At 42.0% G+C, this 25,945-nt stretch overlaps 1 protein-coding gene across 1 annotated transcript; it reads right to left on the bottom strand.

The window, feature by feature from the left end:
- Positions 1-2,445: 2,445 nt before the first annotated feature.
- Positions 2,446-17,544, bottom strand: alp3 (alkaline phosphatase 3). The gene is made up of 11 exons (XM_047593228.1): positions 17,436-17,544; positions 13,815-13,931; positions 13,408-13,523; positions 12,528-12,702; positions 10,268-10,440; positions 10,021-10,161; positions 9,092-9,161; positions 7,141-7,275; positions 5,408-5,599; positions 3,200-3,316; positions 2,446-3,028 (listed from the first exon to the last, which is right to left on the bottom strand). The coding sequence occupies exons 1-11, from the start codon at positions 17,503-17,505 to the stop codon at positions 2,718-2,720; spliced, it is 1,617 nt and encodes a 538-aa protein (XP_047449184.1). The 5' UTR covers positions 17,506-17,544; the 3' UTR covers positions 2,446-2,717.
- Between the last annotated feature and the right edge of the window lie 8,401 nt (positions 17,545-25,945).

The raw sequence follows: 25,945 nt of genomic DNA on the forward strand, positions 1-25,945 counted from the left end.
CCATTATCAGAGCCTCGGATGATGTGTTCAGGCGATATTGTGAATGCCATGGGTCCTCGCAGTGCTTTACGTGAGTAGAGAAATTCAAGGAGAAATAGGGCAACATAAACGCTGGGAATGTCTATTTATGATCATGGTGTAGTGCTCATCATTTCTAAAACAATTAGAAGTGTGTAATGTGTGTAAAAGCAGCAAAATCTCTCGTGTAGTCTGAAAAGGAAAACTCAAAAGTTAATCTACCTTTAAAACATGTCTGTAAGCAGGATTTCATGTGTCCTTAAAGGAGGGCATGATCCACTGTGTTATGACTGGCCTAAGGAAGTGGATGAGAAGGTGTGGTTCTTGACTATTCTCAGTTGTCCAGGTTATGGTATAACCTAAAATAAAGCTAAAGCTGAAGACGTTTTACCACTCATCCAAAGGGATTCTTCAATTCTAAATGCTGAGTTCTTAAATGGGGAGTTTTTATTAGGAGCATCTGTGGGCGATGATGAAACAGAAGCTTTCTGCCAGCAGACCAAACATGCTTCAGTGCAATTGATATGAAGGACATCTTGTTAAAAAAAGAAATCTCTGCATAAATCCTTATGAAAGAAACGAGGACAGTGTGGGATTGTAGATGTGCCCAGCTGAGCAAATGAACAGTGGAGAACAACAGCGTGACAGATGCTTCGACCCAGGCTGGGAAGCAGCAGGAGAGCCATCGCCTCCAGTGGCAGAAAGGAGACGTACTGTCCCCTCAGGGCTTTAAATGAGAAGCAGCAGGTCCGAGAGGAGAAGCAGCGACTTTGGGGCCAGCGCGGAGGATCTGTGATGGACAGGAGCATTCATCCCAAGCAGGATATTATGAGGAGAAAATCAGGGAAGCCATCTGTGCTGCCAAGAATCTGGAGCGGCCAGAATTCAACCTATAAGAAGGAAAACCCACCAGAAAAATGATGAAATAATCCTGCATACTTTCTACAGATAGAGTTAAATACGTGTTTTAGTTAGATTGACATACAGATTGATAGACTTTAATAAACTCCAGCTGTGGTGAAGATGGTTTCAGTGTTTTGTCACTGGTTAAGCCCATGATAAGACGTGATCACATCCATCATCTGATGTAAAAGAATGTGGGTTTAGAGAATATTTTCCATGTCTGATCACTACATACAAAGTGTTTTCGAGGCTGTTTATCTCCCCTCCAATATGTGACCCGTAAATGAGTCTTCCTTGAATGCGTGTGGAAGACAAGAGCAGGCCCGACGTATGGAATGAAACCGATGGCCGCTGGCCAGAAGAAATGAGTGCAAGGAGAGTCAAAATCAGGTTTAACCTACTCCAGAAACCCCAACAGATGTCCAAAATAATTACCACAATCTGTCACCCAAGGATAAAAATAGATGATCTTTAAATACTTTGCATTATTAATGGACTGCTGTAGTAATGTCATCAAACCAAGCCGCCTCCAACCTCAATTAGCTCTGCGGATATTGGAGGAGAGGATCAAAGAAACCAGGAGTCATTTTTAGACTCATCTCGTTGCACAGGTCAGAAAATGATGGCATTTAATCACTGAAATCCCATTGGCCTACACTATATGTTGCTTCCCATGCCAAAATAATAGAGATAAGGGGTAAATGTAGATTTTAATGCAATTTTGGGAAATACAAAGTGCAAATGTTTTATGCACTACCCTTAAACCATCTTATTGGCCTCAAATTCACCCTGTAGTTGGACAATACAACTAGAGTCATAAAAAATCATGACTCCATAGAATAACAAGGAGTCCAGCAACAGGTGGTCTAAATACCCCAGAACTGTGATGCCAATGTCAGTCTCTGACTGTATGAAGAGGGACACTAGTGTAGTGACTTTGAACACACTTTGTATGAATTAATTGTGATTTTCATGCCTAAACAATTTGTAGCATGGAAAGGCCTCCCTTAGAAGAACTGTGAAACATGTAATTTACAATCAAACATAAACTTATAAGTAATTAATTCTTTTTCTTGGTGAGTGTTTTTTTTATATCAGTCTCATGTGTGCTTAGTAACTAGCTTAGTATTAAGAGCAGAAACAAGAATAAAAAGGAGAGTATCAGTGATTAAAAAAAAAAAATGCATTTAGTAGGTTTAATCTGTACATGAAGGTCATTTGACTCCCAGCCAGTCAGCATATTTCCTAAAATGTAGAACTGCTATTTTAATTGTGCTGTCAGCTGCATTCTGTGGGCTGGTTAAATATGTAAAACTTGAAGCAGAAAGTGCCAACTGTTTAGTTTTGCTTAACCTTGTTTCTAAATGTGGCAATTTGCTGTAGGTGTTTTAAGACTAACAGGAGGACTGTGAGCCTTCATGGGTAAGGGACACTGGATATAAGGCTGTTTTCTTAGATGAGGAAAATTTGACATTCTGGATCAATGCAAATAAAGTCACAAATATTAATACATGACACTGTAAGTATAGAATAGAATACTTTATTAATGTAATGCAGGGATCACGCTGTTCTTTAATGGCTTTTCTTACTACAGTGAGTCTTTCTGGTGTCTAGTTTGATTCTCTGTCTTCGAATCAAAGTGCTCAGTAGTGGTAGCATAGAAGAAGCCACACAGGCTGTCATATGTCTTTGACAGTCAGCCTATATGAGCCCAGCCTCCAACTGTAAGCTCATGTCAGTCAGGCCTCATTTAGGAAAAGGGAAAATTTATTAATGTAAATAAATTAATTTCTAAATCAGAACTGAAGGACCAGCAGTGCGCTGATGAGGCTGCCAAGCAAAGCTGTGGAGGCTCCAACTGCCCGGGCCCCGTTCATGTCGCCGCTGGTTGTGGTCTGACCCACAGGTGGTTCAGTCTGCCCCTGGCAGTGCCTCAGGTCAGCGCCCACGCAGGCGGCATAGGCCATGGCATGGGCGATGTAGTTCTGCTCCTGGACGCCCTGGAAGAGATGGGCCATGGGTCCACGGGCCAGCACTGCCACATCCTCTCCACTGTGGGTGGTAGACTGTAAGGGCACTGCAGACAGCTGGACGTAGTCTTTAGCTTCTGGAAAAGACACAGTGATATGCAACAGCTTTTAGGCTTGTCTTATTTGTCCTCAAGTTTTCTCAAGATATGCAAAGAAAACAAAGCTTGTTAAAGGAGTGATGGATGCTAATGAACCAAAGTCCACAATGTTTTTTAAAAGAAAACAAAGCAGTAATGAGTGCGCCTTACTGGTGGTGACGTTGCGGATGTCGGGGCGTTTGCCGTTACTGATTTTGTGCCCAGGTCCGTTGCCGTACATCAGCGTTGTGAAAGGCAAGAAGTCGGTGGCCCAAAGTGGAGATTTACCTGGTGAACATAAAGATTATCGTTGACTTATCCTTTTTTCCTTTTCTTTTCCCTTCTTCCTCGCCAAACACACACGCGCACACATCACGCACACACAAAAGAGGAGCGGGGATTTGTGGATCCCGAGGGTGCTGCAGGAGGTCTAGAGCTTGTTGAGCAACTCATTGTTTGTCTCCAGATGAGCCATTAGCCCGACGAGTCTCCCTGCTGATGAAGAGCGCAGAGTTTCCCAAGCACATTAATCACTGCTGCACCGCTGGGGAGGAGGAGGAGGAGGAGGAGGGTAAAATAGGATAAAACAGTAAAGAGGGAGTAGAAAAGTGTGACCGGCACAATATAACCACAGCTCAACATAAGCCTTGAAGACTCTCTGATATACTCGTGGGCTGAATATTCTTTTAAAGTGAATATTTGTACAACAGAATCAGTGGAAACCAGGGAGGAAGACACATAGTTAGTTCATAGTACAGTTAACACCCCTTTAGCCTGATTTTCCTATTTACTTATTGTTCCAGCGACACTTAATGTGCTCAGTTATAGGTTTGAACTATAATTGAATCCAAATTCCTCTGGAATACAAAGTTATTGCATCATTCTTTTTTATCCTCTTGTCCACTCTTCATAGTTGTTGATACAGGTATGCAGGAAGTATTTTATTAAACAAAACTGTAATATCTGGACTCTGAATTCAACTTTTTCTAATACACATTTGAAGGGCAACGTCAACTTTAATGCAACAAAAACGGTACATAGTTTTTTTTTTAAGTGGCAGTCTTGAAGATTTTCATTTAAATAAAGGTGTTAATGTTGAATCTTGCTCTATCTGCCGCAGAACAAAGACGAACAAATCGTCCCGCCAAACAGCAGTTTGCTTTCGAGGTACATATAGGTGGAGCGCTCAAAAGTCCAGCTGGCAGACAACGTGACGAATCTGTTCGCCTTCAAAAACATAATCGCAATTACCAATTATCACCACGGGCGCTAACGAAGCTGAGGAGAAAGAGATTCCAGGGTTGCCTCTGTGATAAATTCCCCTTTCGCTTCCGTACAGCAGAGGTGAAATGGATTTCTTTATGGTGATTACAGGTTTTGTTTAAAATAATCTACAGAGACACGTGTCCCCATCTGGAAAATCTTTAGATCTCATTAGTTGTCGGTTGTCTTGCAGCCTGGGGGGAGGTAAAACAGTTTATGCACGGAATACAAATGAGGAGAACTGAGATTTTAATTTGAGAAACTGTCTTGTCTACTGAGGCAATTTCATGTGTCAAATCTGGGAAAGCGGAGCTGTGCCTATGGTTGCGTCCGTTGTGTTCGGTAAGCGGTGACAGTAATGTGAACAGAATAGAATTGGGCCTCCATTCAATTTACAGCACGCACGATGTTCCTTTTTCTGACAAGCCATATTGTCATGTGTGAGACGAAGGGCATCTGAGGTTTTAAGCCTTGAGGTAAAGAGGAGACAAAGAGCTGAAGGAACAGAGCTAAGGAGTCGGTGAGGCCCGTCCAAACTGAGATTAACAAAGCGAGGAAAAGTCAGACGTTTAAAATGTGGCAGAGGCAGGCGTTAGCGTCTGTAGTCGGCGGACAGGTAGAAGGGACAGAGATGAGGAGAAATCGAGGGACTGAAATAGAAAGGCGAGCGGGAGAAAGGCTGCCAGCTATATGTGTTTACCCACGCTGTAATTGCAGGGGAGAGAAAGCGAAGGAAATGTCAAGCTGCTGGTGGCAGAGGCACAATGAAGCTGTAAGGAAGCCGGCACTGAAAGCCATCACACACGCACACAACAGGCACAAAATGCCACCTTGGGTGTAGATTGTCATGGCAGACAAACACACCTGGAGGTGGGGGAAACGGATGGATGGAGCAAAGAGCAGAGGGGAGGAAATAGAACAGAGAGAAGGGTTTCTCCTTCTTCACCTCCGTTCATGTGTGAATAGGAAGCCCACGGATTTAATCGTTAACTGTAAGTTTGTATAAATGTTGACACGCAGGAAACATGGTCTCTGCTTTCAGCCCCTTCACTGTCATCTTTTAAAACAATTTTTAGTGAGCGATGAAACTGTACACAGGAGGTTGTTTGTAATTACCCAGGATGCTCTGGCCCCTAAATGGGAATCCGTTGAAGGTAACAGGATGGGAGTGGTCAGCCATTACTACGGTGAGAGTTTCCTCCTCCTTGGTCAGTTCAAGGCCCTTGGCGATGGCGTAGTCGAAAGCAACCGTCTCGTGGAGCGCCATGTACGCCCGGCCCGCATGATGAGCCTGGTCGATACGGCCGCCTGAACATACAGGGAGGAAAGGGTTACAAAGGCATAAATTAGGGATGATCGGTTGCTTTTTTTTTTTTTTTTAATTTCTTTTATTTTTTTCATTACACTTAAAGAGTGACATGTTTTTATTATTATATTTACTCAAACAAGACACATTTCTATAGAGAAAATAATGTGAATCGTGTTTGAAATTTAAAGAAACCTATTATTAATATTATTATTATTATTTACATAGTTTGTCACATAAAAACACTGTTATCTGTAATCTCTACTTTTAATCACTATTGGCTTTGGCGCCTCATAGATTTATCTGAAGACTAGCTCAAGAGTTCAGATTTGACTTGCCCAAAGGAAAATTTATCTAATTATGTAACGATTAAATGATCTTAGTCTCTTCAGGAAATAGAGTCGGCTCTGACCTTTTTGGTACACTGAGTCTATGTTAGCCCACCAGTCCAGCTCAACTCCCACCAGTAGTAAATCTTGAATGTCCCAAGACCTATGTCTGGTTGTGACTATTTTCAGACTACGGTGTCTTCTTTTGACACTGTCTTCGTTCTGGCTTGTATAAGAAGACTTGACACAACACTCTGACCCGTGTCAAATGACTCAAGACGTACTTAAATATGACTTATCTCTGAAAGGACGCAAGACTCTGGATTATGTCAAATCACTCAGAACTTGACCTATTTTTTTTTTTTCCTCAAATCACTTGAAGATTAACCTTTGCTCAAAGGACTCCACTGAAAGGTAACATTTACTCTACAGTTTATATGCAGAAAATCAGTCTATATATAAACAGCCTAGAGATGAATGTATACAGTACAGCACATATGAAGTAGGTAGATTTCAAAGTTGCTACTTTCCTCCAGCAGAGAGAGTGGGTCTTGCTGGAAGACGATTTTTTTTTTTTTTTTTTGCTTTTAGCGCATCTTCCCACTCCTGTCCTCTCCACGAGCTATACTGGAAAGTGAAGTAGACCCAGGTTAATAAGCTGTGATCTCAGCGAGCTGTCAGTGATTGGGTGCGCCATATGCTGGCTTCTATTTATACGTTTGCTTGTTATTTTAAAGTCATTGTGAAGACGCTCAGTAGCACCATGGAGTCCCCAGACGGCAGATAAAGGGAGAGATGGATGAGGGGGCCGATGAGGCAGCCGCGTGGAACAGAAACACATCAGGCCACCACACTGCGGCAAACTCATTGAGCTGTATGCAGAATCGATGTCAAGTCACTGGATCTACTGCAGGTACACACTGTTCTGTGACATGATGTATCTAGATGCTGTCACTATGGCAGAAAACACAGCTCCTAAAACCGACCAATATCAGGGTTGAAGGTGAACACATGTTGATATTTTAGCAAACCACAGCAATTATGTGGTCAGTTATTGGCCACTTGGGCTCTCTTTGTCATTACTGTAGGATCAATGATTCAATTGATCCACTTGGGCTATTTTTGGTTCCATTTCTCAGGGGATTTCATTATCTAGTCACTGATCGACTAAAAGATGGGTGCATGCGGAAGGTGGGCGAAGCTGTTTTCCTCACCCTCCACTAGCAGGAAGAAGCCTTTAGGGTTTTTCTGCAGGATGCGGATGGCCTTCTCTGTTGTCTCAACGATGGATGGATCCATGCTTGGGTTCCTGTCTTCCTCAAAGTGGAGATCGCCGGGTTCAAAAAGGGCTGTGAAGTGGGAGAGACGGAAACCAAATTAAACTACAGTACCTCCAGTGTATCTACCCACAGCAGAGGCGTAGAAGCAAGGGAAGTCCTATCTACTCCCCCTACTACTATTTTCATCTTTTTGATAAACCAAAGTCTGTACAGCGGTAAGTGAGTATCCAGTCCAGAAAAAGAACAAGTACTCCCACACACATCGCACACCACACAGAAGACTGACATCAGGATATATAAAAAAAGAACAATGATAAGTTAGGAACTGGCACACACTAACATATTGGAGCATATAGCTACTAAAAGAGACAAATATTTATATCCAGAAACTAAAAGAATGAATACTAAACTTACATTGTACAACGGGAGATGGAGATAAACACGACTTACACTCATTGGCCACTTTATTAGGTACACATTGCTTGTGAAACGTTGGACACTTTTTTGCCTTCAGAACTGTCTTAATGCTTCGTAGCATACTTTTAAGTGTTGGAAACATTCCTCAGAGATTTTGGTCCATATTGACATGATAGCATCACACAGTTGCTGCAGACTGTGGAGGTCATTGGAGTACAGTGAACTCATTGTCATTGCATGTGCATTATCCTGCTGGAAGTAGCCGTCAGAAGATGGTACACTGTGGTCATAAAGGGATGGACATGGACAGAAAGGCAGGATAGATCTATGCTTTCATGTTGTTTACGCCAAATTCTGACCCTGACATCTGAATGATGCAGCTGAAATCAAGACTTGTCAGACCAGGCAACGTTTTTCCAATCCTCTATTGTCCAGTGTTGGTGAGCCTGTGTGAACTGTAGTCTCAGTTTCCTGTTCTTAGCTGACAGGAGTGGTACCCGTTGTGGTCTTCTGCTGCTGTAGCCCATCTTCTTCAAGGTTGGATGTGTTGTGCATTCAAAGATGGTATTCTACATTCCTTGGTTGTAACCAGTGGTTATTTGAGTTACTGTTGCCTTTCTATCATCTCCAGCCAGTCTGCTCGTTCTCCTCTGACCTCTCACATCAACAAGACATTTTCATTTACAAGCTGCTGTTTACTGGATATTTTCTCTTTTTCAGACCATTCTCTGTAAACCCTAGAGATGGTTGTGCGTGAAAATCCCAGTAGATCATCAGTTTGTGAAATACTCAGTCCAGCCCGTCTGGCACCAACAACCATACCACGTTCAAAGTCACTTAAATCCCCTTTCTTTCCCATTCTGATGCTCGGTCTGAACTTCAGCAAGTTGTCTTGATCTCCTCTACATGTCTAAATGCATTGAATTGCAGCCATGTGATTGGCTGATTAACTATTTGTGTTAATGAGCAATTGAACAGGTGTACCTAATAAAGTGGCAAGTGAGTATATTTTATACATGAGACAAAACAGAACATTTATTCTCGGAAACTTTAATTAAACACAGATGTTGTGCCAGTGCCAAGCCCTGGGAGCAACTTGGGGTCCAGTGACTAGCTCAGGGACACTTTGTTAAGTACTGGGGATCAAACCACTAACAATCTGGGTCATGGACAACATGCTTTACAGAGCCATCCAAGCAGCAGCTCGCTGTTATAATAGTAGTAGCAGTAACAGTAAACACATGGTGTGCTGAAAAAAGATTTGATGAAAGACTTCATGTTTATGTACCTTGAAAACATTGTGCAGAACTGACAACACAAACACAAGAAGAAAAGACTAAACTGGTGAATGAACCAAGGACACTACGGGTCTGTTGATGTTGTGTTCATCAAGGGTGGGATGGAAAGGAGTCGCCTTCGTGTGAAAAGAAAAACGTGAGACGACAATGGAAAAGGAAAATGAACGCACCCATGAGGTAGTCGGTGGTTTCAGGGTCAACAGCGTCGAAATCCGATTTATTCCACACGTAGTGGGCCTTCTGTAACACACATTAACGCTGTGAGTGGAAGCGATTGTGCTGGTTGTGAGTCACTGAGTGAGTCACTTCCACTCGTACACTGTCCTCAAATTCTCTTTGTGTTTACGGCCTGTGTATTAATGTTAAGTGTTATGTTCCATATAGCGCCAAATAAACTCCAACTGTTCCATCTTAGTACTTAATGGATAAACGTCTAAGAAATATGGAACGTCGCATAAGTGTGTCACTCCTGACTGCCACCACTGTGTGTCCGTTTGAAACATGTAATTTATAACTTTAACAAATGTTTCCCTTCCATGCCAGAGGAAGTAGTGCTGCATATAAAGAACACTCTACTGCTTTCACCTCTAAATAGATACGAGCTGTGCTCCTATATCTAAATATTCTAATTTAACACTGATGTAACAGAGCTCATTTGCTGTAGTCAGTGCATTAAAAACCTAATTATAAAAACTCAGCAGCACTAGTCAAGATTGTCAGAAATGCCGACCAAATTGAATGTACTCTGCTGCAACTCTCAGTACTTGGAAACCTGAAATTATTAAAAAAGAATTCACTTAATGACTTGAAACATTCTATGACTATCTCAAGTACAACTGCACATTTATGACTGTGTTTCATTTAATGCAGCTCCTCTAAGAGCGACTAAAGCTGCTAACACTGTATAACGTTCACACAGTAGAAGGCTGCAGAATCAGACCTTTTGCTCCAAGTGTAGTTACTATTTAAGGAAAAACTAGGAGCCCTGACATCAACATTATAAAACAGGATAGTATGTAGGGCCACTTTTTAACTGAGGCAGCGCTGTGAAGATGTTCTTATAAATCATGCTGCTTTCTTGAGTAAGTAAAAATGCTACCTTTCCGGTTTTTAAATTCTGCCACTCAGTGATTAGGTCGCGTCCATCCTTCCTTTTGCCCCTGGAGCCGTAATCCCAGGGGTACTCTGGGTCCTTGGTGCCGCTAGGCGTCATGTACTTCCTGCCGCCACCAATGATCACCTAGAAACACATGCCGCAATTTTAAACACAATTTAATGACAACAACAACAACAAAAAAAACATAACATGAAAAAGTGGAGCTGATCTGGGTTACAGAGAATCTTACATCGATGTCTGTGTTTTCAATGAGCTGCGAAGCAATGTCGGTGCAGCCTTCCAGCTTGGCAGCATCAGACATGTCGGCATCACTGTACCACGACCTGCTGGCGCTGTGGGCGTAAGCGGCTGCAGGAGTGGCATGCTGCACACGCGTAGTTGTTACAATGCCAACGGACTTACCTACGGCATACAGTGAATGAAATGAAGTTTCCCATCACAACACGGTATTATCACAAGATGGTCAATGTTATTCACTTCTCCTGTCAGTGGTTTTAATGTTGTGTCTGATCGCTGTATAATTCCTTTTAACCACAACACCCAACACTCTTTTTGGCCTGTATCCTATGCAGCACAACACTGAGTCAACTGAATCCTCATGAATACTTAGACAAAACTGGATTAACATTTAAGTGTCTTTACTTAAATATTGAACCCTGTGTGTCATTAAAGCACAAATTCAGTAAAGATCTGTCATGTAGTCAACAGAAAAATAACAGGGTATAATTCTGGTTACTGATTGCTTGTTTGGGTCATGTTTCCAGTAACATGAAAAGGATTGTAAAAGGTGAATATTTGCTTGTTCTGTTTCCGTCCCTTTGCAGCAAACTGAATATCTTTGGTTACAACTTTTGCAGCAACCCTGGCCCTCCAGTGGCACTGCACGAGTCTCTGGGTCTTAATTACCCACAAGAAGTGGATAAAATGTACGTCAAGTTGCTGCTGCATCTCACCATGCTCTCCTATGGGTTTTGCTTCTTTTTTTTTTTTTGGCCTTTTATGTCTTTGCCGGAAATGATGGAGTGCGACGGAGGGAACGACGTGCTGAAGAGGATGCAGGCTGCTCAAAGGGGAGCTCTTCGGGCGCCCCATATTTCTTTGTTTTTAATAACTCAGTAGAGTCATTAGGAAAGAAACAGAAAACAGAAAAGGTTTGAGTAAAGAAAAATCGTCTTGAAATGCCAGAGATGTATCTGCCCCCTCGAGGTGTTCCCTTCCAGGAAAATAAAGGTTGCTAAAACAGAAATGTTTTCAGGATTGCGTTATGAGGACCATTTCTGAGATATTGCTTCATGACGTCAAGCAGGTGTCAGGCCAAAGTCTAAAAATAGCCCCCTTGTTCTTCAGCACATTCGCACACCTGAGCGTCAGTGTCTGGTGGTGTGCCAGGGTCAAGGCTGCGACACGCTGTGTGCCTGCGTGTGCGCTGTGAGATGTTTACAGCCTCCGATAACGGGGAAACATGATAAGAGTCAAGGTTCCTCCCTGTGTAGCACGTTATCCTTTACTGGATCCTCAGTGTGGAGCTGCTGTTGCTCCTCGCTCCCCTGTGGCAACACCACTCTGACGGGCCACTGCAGCTCACAGGAACGCACTCAGCTGTAAAATCGGGTTTTGGCGAGGTTGTATGAGACCTGAGGGATTTTCTCTTGACAGGAGCTAGAACTAAATTGTGACACGCGCGACGGACAGTGTCAGGTATCTGGCTGCTCTTTGAACGAGAGCCCGAAAATCCATTTGTTACTGCGATCGTTCAATCACCATCTGAGGACGACATGGACATAGTGCGCAGCAACGACTTATTTTATATACATCCAAAGAAAATCACCGTGAGGATAAGTTTACCATCCATCCAACCAATGAGACTGAACATTATGACCACCTCCTGTACTGACAGTAGGTGGCTGTAATGGTTTGTAATGGTTTTTAATGGTTTGAATGCTTTAATGTTGTGGCTGATTGGTGTATACATATCCTTTCAAGAAAGCTTCTTCATGTCGATGTTATTGAAATAATAATTGATAACGGAGACCTTGTATGTGATAGAAACCTGGCCAAGGAGAGATGAAAGTCAGCAAAGATAAAATGCTGAGCATACACAAAACAACAAAACACAAAACACTGCATATAGGGTAAACAACTAAACTATCCATTCATTAAAATGTGCAGATTTAAGTGTTTCCAGTGAAGCAACAGTCATCATCTATTACTGCTTATTGGTCACAGGGGGGCTGGGGCGTAGCCAGTAGCCTTTGATAGGTCAGAGATCAGGGTAACCTATAGGTACACCATCTACACCAGTGCTCAACACCAAAAAATAAAACCAACACTTTTTTACACATTGTCGTGTCGTGTCAGGTATTAAACTCTCATTGGCTGAAAAATTTTCCTGCTGAAACATCAGTGAGCGCCACATCATTTATTTGAATTTGTGAAAAATAAGAGGTACTGGCAGCGGTTCTGTAACAGCGCCCTCGCCGTGATCTCACCCGCATCTTTGGCCCACTTCAGGATAGACGTGACCTCGTTGCCCTTCTGAGTTTTGCAGGCTCCGTTGCGAGTCGCCGCGTTCACCCCTACAGTGTTCAGGTTGGTCTTCACTCCGCAAAGGTACGCCGTGGCCGTGGCTGCACTGTCCGGGATCTGGAAGTCCACGCTGTAGGTCTGCACAACGAGCACACACGCATAGACTGTAGACGACCGTAAATAAAATACACGGCGTGACAAAACGCTCTTAGACTTTAACGACGCCGGTTTACAGCAGAACATAACAACTGAAAAGAGGCAAAAAGTGGCAAGCAATTAAAAAAAAAAGAACTAATGGGACGTTAAGAAAAATATAAGTAACAATTACAGTAAAGTAATCTATCACTGCAGTGTCTGCTCACGTTTCCCTTAAAGCGATTACTCAGTGGCCATTGCTTAAATTGCTCTCATTAAAATATTTGTTTCACGTCTGACTGAATCCGATCTATTTATCTGTCTTTCTCCCTGGAGACTTGGAGAAAAAGTGTTTATATGGTGAGTCCTGCCTAGACACAGATGACAAACTAAATACGAATACGAGTCAGCGTTTTTTTCCATGGGTGTGTGCCTGTACCTAGTAGCAAACTTTTATCTGTATATTAGATTAATTTACATTTTAATAGGTTTATGAGAACACATGATGATGCAGACATGCAGGTCAAAAGGTTGCTCTTTTAATACATGAGGGAGATATGAATGATGAATAATATTTATATAACAGCTTCCTGCCTATTGGCACGCAAAGCTTTTTACAGTCACATGTTGTATGACACATCTATCCGTTTGTTCACGGGGTTCAGTTTGTCGCTCATGGACACTTGACTCTCTGGTTTGTGTGTGTACCTTAGCCAGCCCCACACTGGGGAAGGTGTCCATGGTCATCACTGTTTCCTCCCCCGTCTGGTTCTGCAGCTGTCCCTTGAGGATACGAGCAGCGGTGTACGTTGTGATTCCCATACCTGAGGCACACAGACGCACACAGACACATCTTATACGTATTCTATTCTATCCAGGATTTCCTCTAATGAAACAAGAATATCGCTCTGTTTCGCTGGAAAGTCTCATTTTGGCACATCTACTTGTTTTCTGCGCAACACATGAAAACAAAACAGCAGAGACAAGACCCAGAATTGTACATCTTAAGAAGTAGATCAGGCAGTAATTCCTGGTTCCACTTGTCGTAACAGTTCAGCCATTCGAGGCCGTCCAGTGTTATTACTGTAATGAAATCACTCTCTTGTGTAACCTACCATCTCCAAGGAAAAACAAGATGTTCTTAGCAACATTTTCGTTGAGTTTCCTGTCCAGCGCTGACTGCAGGGTCTTCCTGGCCTGAGACCTCCAGAACTCTGGATCCTCCTCCGCAACTGTCGACAAACATACAGTTCAAAAGGGTGTTAATCCAAAACTGAGATAAATAAACACATCAAAAACTGACACATCTATACCGCAAACTTTTCAGTGTTCTCGATACTGTCTTCAAAAAAACACACAAGGAGGATTGAAACGTGAAAGTCATACTTAAGTTCATGTTTATGTTTTCATATAGTGTTATATTTTATGCTGTTCATTAAAGAACCATTTATTATGGAGTCATTTATCTGCTTCATGCTCATCCAAGCAGTGCATCGAGTTCCAATGTGGGCATGTACACCTAGCATGAAACTGAGAAATACTGGCAAAAGAGGGTGAGCGACTACATCATAACAAATGAATATTCATCATTATGAATTAGGCACTCGCTTGTGCAAGAGTACCCACGTTGAGCAGGTGTTAATGTGCAGAAGGAGGAGTTGTGTGTTCACGCTGCCAAAGGAAGGCGATCCAGGCCACCTCCAAATGTGGCCCGAGCTCAGTTTACACCTGTACTTTGGGCTGACCTCTAGTGACTGGACTGCCCAGGAGAAGATAATTCATCTGCAAAGCATTGTGGCTGCGTCCACCTCCGTACTCAGAGCCACCCACTCGTGGTTGGATCACATTTTAATGTGAGGTGTAAAAGCCTCAGAGTTTGCAACGTGACCTTTAATTTCATCTGCATGTTTGTGTTTTTTCTTTCAGACATACACCCTGTTTTGAAGCCATGCTGGGACCACTGTCTGTTAACTTTCCATTGATGCTCACCAAACATACCATCCCTGTTGCTGAAGATAATATAGCAAGTTCAATCTGTTACTCCTCACATTAGTATGTAACCTTAATTTATTTAAGTAAAGTAAAACAAGGTCAGGTAAAACCAAAGGGAGAAAACTGTGAGATCAAACTAGCTCCAGGTGGAAATCTCCTACATAACTAGCATACCTCCAACACATCATCAAGGTAAACAACTTTATCTTGCTGCACAGTGAACTGGAAGAACAGTAACTCCATGCTTGCAGGGCATGAGGTATCTAACCCCCACCACAACATAATGAAAGCTTTCTACCAGAACCAGGAAAGACAGAAATAGCTCTTCCCTCACAAACATATTTGAAGGATGCTTTTCAGTTGTATTTGTGACAGAGTTTGACCCATACTAGGGACTTAAAGCCACTGACGTATTATCTTCTGTTTCAATAGATTTTTTTTTTATTATTTTTTTTAATCTTTTATTTAATGTGAATTCCAACTCCGAATTCCACCGTCCACAAAAAAAAAAGTTATGGTTGTATCTCTCTAACTGACTCATAAACACGCCTCATAATGTAATCTCAAAGGTTACTAGACTATAATTCTGCTAAGACCAGTGAATTCCTAAAGTTTTTGAAAGTGTAATCTGCTTGAGTGTGCCTTTAAAGCACAACACGTCCTTGTAGGGAATCACTACAGGTGTAACTCAGTGCTTTGAACAAACTTCAAACTAAAATGTCACGGATGAGCGTCAAAGAGCTGTTTCGCACATCCTGCAGAGATCAGTGGGAGCGGAACTAAAAACTCCTTTAGGACTTGAACGTGTGTGTGTGTGTGTCGGGATGTTTGTTTGCTGCAACAGCTGTCAAGCCTCACTATCATGCTCTCTTATCTACTGCAGCACATCTCTCTGTGGTCTCAGCAATCGGTTTGATACAGCATTCCTCCGATACGCGGCGAAGGCTGATAACGGCACAAGTCCAGCGTGCGGATTTAAAAAGTTCTGGAGCCTCTTACAAGACAAATAGGGAGAGGAAGTGTTTTGAGGTCGGATGGCCATGTGAAAGCTGAGGAATCATTAAGGAGAAAAAATTAAAGGCTGAAATGAGGGTAAAAAAACAGAGCACAAAGTGAGAAGGGAATTCAGCGGCGGGTGGTTATGTTTAGAAAAGCAGGAAAGTAGGAAAGAAGTCTGAGGTAAAAAGGGGGAGAATCATGTTATACATTAAAGTCAGCATTTACAGGCCACTGTGATGTTATCGTTAAATGTCAGGTGGTTGACTAAAATGTGCAGTTGAAACACTTGGATCAGATAATGCTGTGACCTAAGACGCAGCAAAAATACGAATGCTGACAGAGGTAGTTGAAAGGGAAGAAATAAATGAAGAGTAAGCGGTTGGCTGACTATCTAACTATCTAATGCTGAGATAAGAAGCTGGATTGTCATTGGAAATGGGGGAAAAATGTTAAAGTGTACAAGTGTAGAGACATAAGCACGGTAAGAAAACGTCATCATCACAGGAAAACACATGCACTGAAAACACACACAAGACCAAGCACTGACTTTAGCACCTCGTCAGTGGTGTTGGAAATACGTTTTTTGTTTGTATTAACATCCATCTATCCAACTTGCCTGCCTTTTATTAGCAAATCAAAATCTGACGACATACACCATTATTTGCAGATTGACGGCGTTAATAATGCTGCATGTAAACATTTATTCTCAGGGGGTAGTATTTACATTACTGTTAGTGCTGCTTCCAGTGCACTTCTGTATTTGCAGGTATCCTATTTGCATGGGGTTTCTGTAACCTTAACCCCCATCCCTGATTTACTTTTGGTTTTATCTAATTCCAGTGGTTTCATGAGACATATTTTATTGCTGTGTCTCTGCTGCCATGGAAATACCTTCTGTGGTGTATGCACGGAAAGTGGTTGAGCTTTTGCAGTGAAGAAGTGAAGTGAGTCCAAACGTCATTTAAAAACAAAAAAGTGCAATGGGTGATTGAGCTGTTAGATGGAGAGAATGTGGCCAAAGTTGAAACTTCAGTTGCAGTGTAAGCACTGGAAGGTGTTTCAGAGAAAGAGACAGACATACTGTAATACTGAATTGTGGATTGTGAAATCAGTTTAACTGTTATCTGAAGCGTAAATGATGGAAGCAACTGTTACGCAATGTTACATCGAAAGAGATGAAAGCAATGAGAACGTATTTTATGGTGTAGCTGATAAAGTGTGCAGCAAAGGAGGAGAGAAGAGCAAAGCTTTGAAAACAATGGAAATGTCTTCTGAGGTGGAACCATCAAAATCCGATGAATTGTTCGTGGAAAAGTAAAAGATGAAAGTGAGCAGAAACGACAGCTGATGTGCAACCACTGAAAGGAGTGGTCAAAGTTTCAGTTGAAGTATAACAGCTGAAAAAGAAGTAGATGTCACGACTTGAAATAAGTCGCTTAAAGAGAAGCAGAAGTGTCAGAGGCAGACAGGATAAAGTACGTTCTGAGGGTTAAAAATGTACTGAAGGTATTAATAAATGTAATAAAGTTTCAACTTCAAAGTATGAATGTTTTTGAAGGATAGAAGAGAGGAAAGGGATCAAAGAATATTTTAAAATGTGCAAGACTTGAAGAAAATCTGAGCAGATGAAAGTACAAAAGTGGAACCACCCAAAAAAAAAAAAAAAAAAAGGCATCAAGTGGAAGAACGATCAGATTCATTAAAACAATGACAAGTTCAGAATCTCTTTGGTTTCCTTGCCTTACCCTTGGCGTTGGACAACGTAAACACCACAAGCAGAAAGAAAACAGAGCTGGTCAGCCTTGTCGACTCCATGGCCAGGATGAAGCTGAAGCTCTGACCTCCACAACAAGCCCTCAAGTGAAATAATCAGCAATCACAACAGCTGACTATCTCTTTTAACAGCATGTCGTAAATGCACAAAGATTAATGGGCCTGGGACAAATTTATGACCTCAGAAAAAACGCGTTGTTGGCTTTGAGAAAAAAAAAATTGTAGAAAACAGATATAGAATGCATATATGGCCAACACCAGAGCAGGTGAGTTTCACACAGAGAACCATTTTTGAAAAAATGGATTATACTTTCCTTAAGAACTGATCATCGCATGCTGTTTTAATGATAGGGAAATTATTTATGACGCTGTGCTAAAGCTCAAGGGAATAAAAGTGAACATGCCAAACAGCTACGGAAAGAAACTGTGCGCTTTCTAATCACAAATGGGTAGAGTTATGTAACTGAGAAAGGCAGAGTCCACCAGGGCTGAGCTGAATGGCAGAAGCACTCAGCCATCTATTTTCCAATGAATATATTAGCGAGAGAGATGAATATATGTATTAACAAACCATGTTTTGTTTGATCGCTTGTCCAAAATTTTCCCATCACAGACACCGGGAGGGAAGGAGGTAGCATGGCAACTGATGCAAGAACGAGTTTTTCTTCTTATTCAACAGGTGCCATGCGTCACACTGGTAATGGGACACTCATCAGAGCTAATCTGATCGCCTAATGCTCGCTGCAAGTTCACTGATTAGCCTCACAAATGTGAACAGGCCGTCGGCGAGGGCCACGGTGACTTGTTAATATGCAAAAAAAACGGGTTAAGCAGCTCAAATTAGCTGGGGATGAGAGTGCATGTTTCTGTAAATGGAAGCAGAGAGAGCCAAACAAAGAGCTGATGTGACGCAGCGTACTGTACGTGGGCTTCTCTGAATCCATAATGAAGGGAAAGGGAGAAAATGTAAAATGAATTTAAAAATATATATATATATGAGTGAGTATCAGAGAGAGTAACTGGGAGCTCGAACGCGAACTTATGAATCAGGTATCAAAGCAAAGAAAAATCGAAAAAGGCAAAGTCTGTGCAGCCTCATATTTTATTAAAATATCATTACCGATGCATTTTTGGCCAGAAGACATCCTCAAACAATGTCTAGTGTTAATGTGGGAGCCTAGAAAGGACCGGACCATCAAGTTATTATCATATTCTATTAAACCCTCAAACTCCAGCTATCATTCAAAACTCTTTTATTCTTTCGTTATAATGGTTTCACTGTGTCCCAAAATCTACGGTGGGCTTTCTGAAGTTTGTCGATGTATGCAAGTATGTTGTATTTTTGTAGCAGGGTGTAAACAGCGCATGTAGGAGGTGGTAGCAGCAGCTAAACATCCTGTTGCCAGACACCACAGGAAACACTCAGAGGACCCATGTCCATTCTCTGAATTGTCACAACTGTTATGGAGGCACAAGGGAGACCTACACATGCTGGTCATAATGTTATGCCTGGTGTGTATACACATAATCATTTATTTTTGTTGATATTGCAACTTTACATCCATTGTCATCTTTCATGTGGTAAGCCCCAACATAGTTTCAATGTAATTACTTTTTAATTCAATATTTGGTGCCTTCATTCCCTGGGCCAACACGAGCGTGCGTGTGTGGACGCCTTAAAACTGAATTCTTTTTAAAGAGCTGTGGTGTGTATTTTCTGTTCTGACATTCTCGGAAGTGCAAAGGCATAATGAAAAGATGAGAGCCCTGTGAATACAAGCAATTTCCTGAGGCAGACAAATATCACCAAATTGCAACATGCCCACTTACCAGAACTCAACTCATCAAAACTCATGAACTCTGACCTTATTGAACATTTTCAGTTCCAAGGTTGTGGATAAGGGTCCTGACTCCTCCTGTGGACACATAAAGCATGACTCCATTTAAAGGTAATACAGATTCAACCTTACTCAACAATACTATTAACAAAGACACATCAGTGCAACTACAAAGTCAAATACACAACTTTAAACATTTAACTGATGCTACATAATTTTTTTTTTTTTTTTTAACTCGTTGTCATCACCCAGAATTATTTCTATCTGTTGGGTAAGGAAAGCAGCAGATCGTTTGATATTGGGGAAAAAAGAGTTGAGTAATAGCCACGGTTCTTTGTGAATCTGCCTTTTTTCCAGCTCATTTGCAGTTAATAAAAGAAGGTCTGTGCAAATTTTGGCAGAAGATGAGAAATTGTGACCTAGAGTAAATCTCCCTCAGCCTCTGCAGCACACACAAAACCTGTGAAAGACAAGCTGGGTGTGACAGCTGAATGGGTTGGAGCGGTGCGCCACACGGTGAGTGGAAGCTGCTGACATGTTGTCAGTCATGCTGGTGAGGAGACATGACCACACTGTGTCCTCACTGGTGTAGGTCTCAGCAGCCAGTGGGATGGCTCACAACCGCTACCATCTGCTAAGGAGATAAGGTTCATCACAACGTGATGTCAAATCCTCACTGTCCTGTAACGTGTGTGTGAGAAAATGGGTCATGGTAGCAATTTGTAGGATAGAGCAAAGGCAAAGCTGCTGCAACATTTAAATGTGTCAACAACTAATATATAGTGATGTGAATGAATGCAATGTAAAAAAAAGAAGAAGAACAGAAAAGAAAAAAAAAGGACATAATCTACAGCTGTATCCAGTGAAGAGTTGTGTGGGTTGGGCCTATCCCAGCATGCATCAGGAGAGAGGCAGGGCACAGTGTGGACAGATCAGACAGTTTTACACCCAGTTGGGCAGTTTTGAATGTTATTTTGCAGGTAAAATATACAAATGATCAAATGTCTTTGTAGAAGCTGCATTGAGTGGTTGGCTGCTGCAGTTTGTTGCTGTATGATTCCTATGCAGTGGCTACGTTGCTCTCTTTTTGATTGACTACACTAGTGTAGTATAGCCCTGTGACAGACTGGCAACCTGTCCAGGGTTTAACCCCCCCAGCTCTCCAGAGGACAAGCGGTTACAGAAAATGAATGACTGACTACACGAGTGAAATCAATCATCTGGTCAAATATGGATCTTGTAGGTTGGCTGTAGAGAAAAGCTGCTAGTTTGTGTGCATTAAGGTAGCTACTGCTGTGGCTTGTCTAGTCTCCAATTAAGACCTGCCCACGAGAAACGTCATCACGTTAATTAACACATAAAGGGTCTATTGACATAATGTTGTCTTAAATTGGAATTTGTGAGCTTGCTGTTACCGCATGAGGAATTGTGTGCACAAAATATACTTCCGGTAACCAACCGTTCAGTTGGTTACCATAAATTAGTTGTAAGCTGTGAGAACGCTGCTGCTAGGCAACTGTTGCTGTCTAGAAGCCGCAGAGGCAAATAGTTTTGCATGAGGAAAAGATGAGTCTGTTGGAAAACTGAACATTATTTCTCTACTTAGCCTAAAATTATGAAGAAAAACTTTATGATTAAATGACAATTCAGCTGTTTCTCAACACGTCAGCAAACACGTAACTTGTGAACACAGGCCTCTTTAAAAATGTCCAGTTACAAGGTTGTGAACACAGCAGGGTGCCATTCACATGGAGTTTACTCACTAATATGATAAACGTGACGCCATTTGAACGTTGCAATAGTGCTTTATGGAATAAGTTTGAGATAAGACAGTCATCACTTAACCTTATAACCTCATGGTATTTAACAATTTCCCCCCTTGTTGGTGTGACATTCTCTGAAGAAATGCAGTTAACATCTGTGTCTTCCTTTATTTTGTTTGTGTTTCTTATATTTGTAGCACTACATCTAGCATCCTGTTAGCTTAGCATATCACTGGAGAAACAACAAGCTAACATAACGTTGTAACAAAACATTCTAAAAACACCCGCTCACCTCTCCAATGAACATGTTATATTTCACTTGAGCTTGTTGTTATTTGAGGTGTGCCTAGCTTTGAATAGAGTAAAGCTAACTATTTCCATATTTCCAACCTTTAGCTAAATTAAGCTAAAGGTCTAATCTCCTGGCTGTAGGTTCATGTTTTGCTTATTGATATGAGAGAGGGTATAACCGTCACAATGAATTCTCGCAATTGGGCATATTTCCACACTATTGAGCGTTTTATGTAAGTCAATCCTAAATGATACCAGCTGAAAAAATGAAGTGGCTGAGCAATTACAGCATGAAAAATACAACAAGTATAAATATGAACAGTCTCCATTGCCATATGTGTTTGTGTATTCAAGTGAAAGCTATTGTGGTGGAAAAAGGGCGCTTATGTCTGTGTTTCCAGCTAGTGGCGTCACAAGCCTTGGGATCTGAGGTCAGGGCAGGGATCTGTCCAGTTTTATCCCCGACCTCCAGAGCAAATCCAAGGAGACAAGGAGGTGGAGGAGAAAGGGAAGAAGACGTTTAGGCAGCAAGAAAAAGAATACAGCAGAAAGAGACTGACCCTCAAGGAAAATATGACGCTCCCCTGTTCAAAATACAACACTGAGCCACCAAATATGACATACAGTGAGGTCCCTGTATGTTTGTAGCTACAGCGTATAGTGATATTAAGGAGGCTTCTGGGATGTAATGAGAGGTGGCATAGGAAGGTCAGTGCAATCAAGTCATCGGTTAAATCCTCCACAGTCGGCTGATTGGTCTCCCACATTGCTTCCAGGCCACCTTGAGCAGATGCTTTCTCAGGCTAATATCTTACAGTACAAAGTGAGATTTTAAGATGTGGCACAGCTCTGTGAGTTACGATTAAGTCACTTTTTACTCACTCTTCTCCTTGAGTTACTTTCTGCCATATTTTTTTAATTTGGAGCCAGCATTGACTGTATGTGGAGGTGTGGATTTGATTGAGCAAGTCAGCGATGGCACTGTTGAGTTGGGTACTTTTTTTATATATATATGCCCCTGGTCCACAAACATTTCTTTCTTTTATATTTTTTTCCAACCAAAATAATAAAGCAATACTTATCATAATTTCATCCTACAACTGACAGAGAAACCCTCACCTGTACAGGCCCAAATGAAGTAATATTTTTTAGTAGAAGCTGGGCTGGCAGCATCAGGAGACCCAGACAGTGGATGAGCACGACGAGGACCCCTGGTGGACAGTTGATGAGTGACTGCCGAGAAACACACACTGGGCACAATGGGACACAGACGCAATAAGCTGACACAGAAATATTAAAACATACATCATCAGGAGTGTTGCGGTTTGCTGACTCATTAAGCTCTGACGGCTCCGAGGCAGCTGTTAACCCAACAACTGAATGAAATCTGCTGGGACAGAAAAATGTCACACGCTGAAGACGTTTCATTCGCTCCAACAAACAAACTCAGGTCATAATGTAATTGCATGCGGTTTCATCGATCGGTGCTGGTTAGAGGAAGAGAACCTTGTTTCGCTCGCTTGTTTTTGGACAAATGGTACATTCAATCAAAAGCAAGATGTAGTCTGTTCTGTTTTCAAGGAGAAAGCACTCTGACACAAAACTCTAAATATTTCCACATTAAAACTATTTTAATGTCTGTTTGTGGCTAACTGATTATTTCAGAAATGAAACAGGCTGCCATGAACACTTGCAGCACTACTAGGGTATACTGAATGAGAGGAATATACGGTGCAATGGCCCCCTCTAGTGTATTTAGGATGGTGAATATTTCAGTTTCATATAAATAAGTCAGAGCTGTGCTGTTTGTAGGAAATAGATTATATAAAAGCTGCCATTAACACCACATGTGAACCTCTTTATTTGGTGGATTTTGCTATCATTACATTCAGGCACATTGTTCTCATTGTCTTCAACCACCCTTCAATCATCCATTGACACGATGCAGAATTTCTAGGTGAGGAGTGCAGCCTGACCATTGTCTGAGGCAGCAAAGTATCCCCAAACTGTAACATTTCCTTTGCCACGCTTCATGGCCGCTATGAGGTTCTGGTCCTGAAAAGATCAGTGCAGATAATTTGAACATTGGCACATAATCTGGACCTTTTGATTCCAAATACAAGTTTATCCCAATAAATTAGCAATTAAATTGAATTTAGAAATTAGGTCATGCTGGTACCAGTGTGAATGACAACATCACATTTTATTTTTATTTTCATTTTTTTTGTTTGTTTTTTCCTGATTCACTAGATTCAAAGCCTCAGACTCAGACACATTTTTATGCAATTACAACGCACACAAACTCAAAAACGGTTTCTTTCTTTCTTTCTTTCTTCGTATTTATTGGCCTGCGTTGAATCACATCACAAACACAAACTTCTAGAAACACTCCAAACAACCAATACATGTACACTAAAGGGCCTTCAAACGCTGTAGCATCTATCAGCATCCGAAAGATTCAGCTAAACAGCATCTATGAAACGCTCAGGCAACTGTGGGATTGTGCATAAATGCTTCTTCTCAGTCACTTTAATAGTGTTGGATTTGATCCAAGTCACCACTACAGAAGAAACTGCCTCTACTTCACTGTAACCTGCGTATTTCGCAGATCTACAACAGCGAGTTGGCAAAAGATGCTGATCCACATGGAAAAAAAGAATCTACTAGTGGGAACGCAGCGTCAGAAAGCTGCCTAAAGCTGTGGAATACCCTCTGCAAATACACTTTGGAAGGATTACATGGAAACGCACGGCGTGTCCACAGGTGACGCAACCGAGTGGAAATGTCACGCAAAGACCGGGTCCACCGCCGGCGATAGTGCAGCCTAGTGGAAGCAGGTTACAGATAAGGCAGGCCACCTCCTCCCTGAGGGGGAGCATGTCAGCAGGCTGACAGCAGGTCTCGTAACAAGTGAGATAAGCTGATACGGGCAGTTTAAAATGATGGCCCGACTCTGGCTAAGATTACACAGAGGTCATGTTACAGCCGACAAAAGGTGCCTCTGTAGGTTCATTGTGCAAAGTGCTGCTGAACATCCGACTTTGGGTGCTTGGTTGACGGCGACTCCAGGATCCACGGCCTGAAAAACGCAAGAATGTGGGAGCGCAGCGCCGCCTCTTATTTGCACAAGCTTGCACAAGTTTGCTGAGCACACACACTCTTCTGGACGGAGATGCACGCAGGAGCACTCCAGGACAACCGCACTCTCTATTTCTGGTCGGCGGTGGAGGGGGTGGGCTGACAGCGAAGTGAAGCCCACTGCTTTCACCAGCACTGATACAAGTACGGCCCGGAGACATGAACTGGCAGCTTTCTCACAGCGTTCACGCCTCCTCACCACAAATAAAGAAAACAGACTGCATGTCTGGCCTAATAGCGTAGTGGCAAGAGGAATTTTTTTATTTATTTTTTTTTATTTTTTTGCAAACCATGTCAAACAGTGGTTTCTCCATTGCTGTTTTAGAGTGTATTTTTATTTCCAGGGTAACCGCCGGCCTCTGTGCATTTGCAGCGAGAAAAGTAACCGGAGCAACGTGAATCCAACATGAACGTTCATTTGTTTTTCAGGTGGGAATATAGGTTTTAGACTCCAGCAGGTGCCGAAGTTTAAAACATATATTCCCACTCGATCCACTTTTGAAAAAGAAACATAGGTTAGAGTTAGGATAACTGATGGGATAAATCAGTTTTAATGTATGTATGTTTCCTGCAGTATATACCTCATCTGCTGTAGTTTTTAGTAAAGACTGTTAAGGAACACACCTTCCAGTGATGGCATACGCTCTACAATTACAGTGGACTGGGGAAGGCTGCAGAACCCAAGACCCTAAGAGGGTTGAAATCTGTAGAAAATGTAGAACTTTTAAGATATTTAATTGCATTGTGTGGTTAGGAGGAAAGCTTCACTGGGTTTGGTGCTAAACCCTGGGGATGGAAAGCCGTTTCCTGGGCCTTTGTGCATCTTAGCCAACTAACCGTCTAACCGAATGTGTTCACAGACGGCCTAGACTTTTTTTTTTTTTTTTTTTTTTTAATTCTGGATTTCCCCAAGAAATCCAGGAGTGTTCAGCGTGAAGCCCCTGTTCTGCAGACAAGCGTCCCATTAGGAACACAGGGATGACATAACAGACGCCTGGTCCAAGTTTTTCTAGTCTGTGGTGCAGCTACCAGTTATATAATTTCTACGCTGACCGCAGCGCCGTTTCCCAAGGCCAGCTGAACAGCTCGAACCAGCAGGCTGCTGGTCCCAGGTCTCTCAGTATCTGCAAAAGCATATCTATCCTTCGACGATAGAAAAGAAAAGAAACATCACGTATAGTCTGTTAGCTCCAGACCCGACTGGCAAAAGAACTTGTCTGCATCTGATTAAAGGGTGAGAATAGGCACATCTGCATGTAATAGATTATGCTGCAGGTCCTCTTCCACGGATACTTTTTATGTAGAAGCCCAGAACAGTCGAACACATTTTTAGTAACAAACACCGTAGGCTCTACTAAACCAGAGGTATTCACTGGGTGCTATCAAGTAGCAAACTTGAAAATGAAGCCAACAAGAAGTTCCAAAAAGCAGTTCCTTGAATGACTACTTGAG

Source organism: Mugil cephalus, chromosome 9 (genome assembly GCF_022458985.1).
Source record: "Mugil cephalus isolate CIBA_MC_2020 chromosome 9, CIBA_Mcephalus_1.1, whole genome shotgun sequence".
In the NCBI taxonomy this organism is placed as follows: domain Eukaryota; kingdom Metazoa; phylum Chordata; class Actinopteri; order Mugiliformes; family Mugilidae; genus Mugil; species Mugil cephalus.

What these genes read in the sequence shown, in the direction of transcription:
- alp3 (XM_047593228.1), bottom strand. Translation starts at nt 17,505, where the DNA reads ATGGAGTCGACAAGGCTGACCAGCTCTGTTTTCTTTCTGCTTGTGGTG. An exon ending in TACGTTGTCCAACGCCAAGG is followed by an intron (nt 13,932 to 17,435) that starts GTAAGGCAAGGA and finishes GTTTGTCGACAG; the next exon opens with TTGCGGAGGAGGATCCAGAG. An exon ending in GAAGTGGGCCAAAGATGCGG is followed by an intron (nt 10,441 to 12,527) that starts GTGAGATCACGG and finishes TGTATGCCGTAG; the next exon opens with GTAAGTCCGTTGGCATTGTA.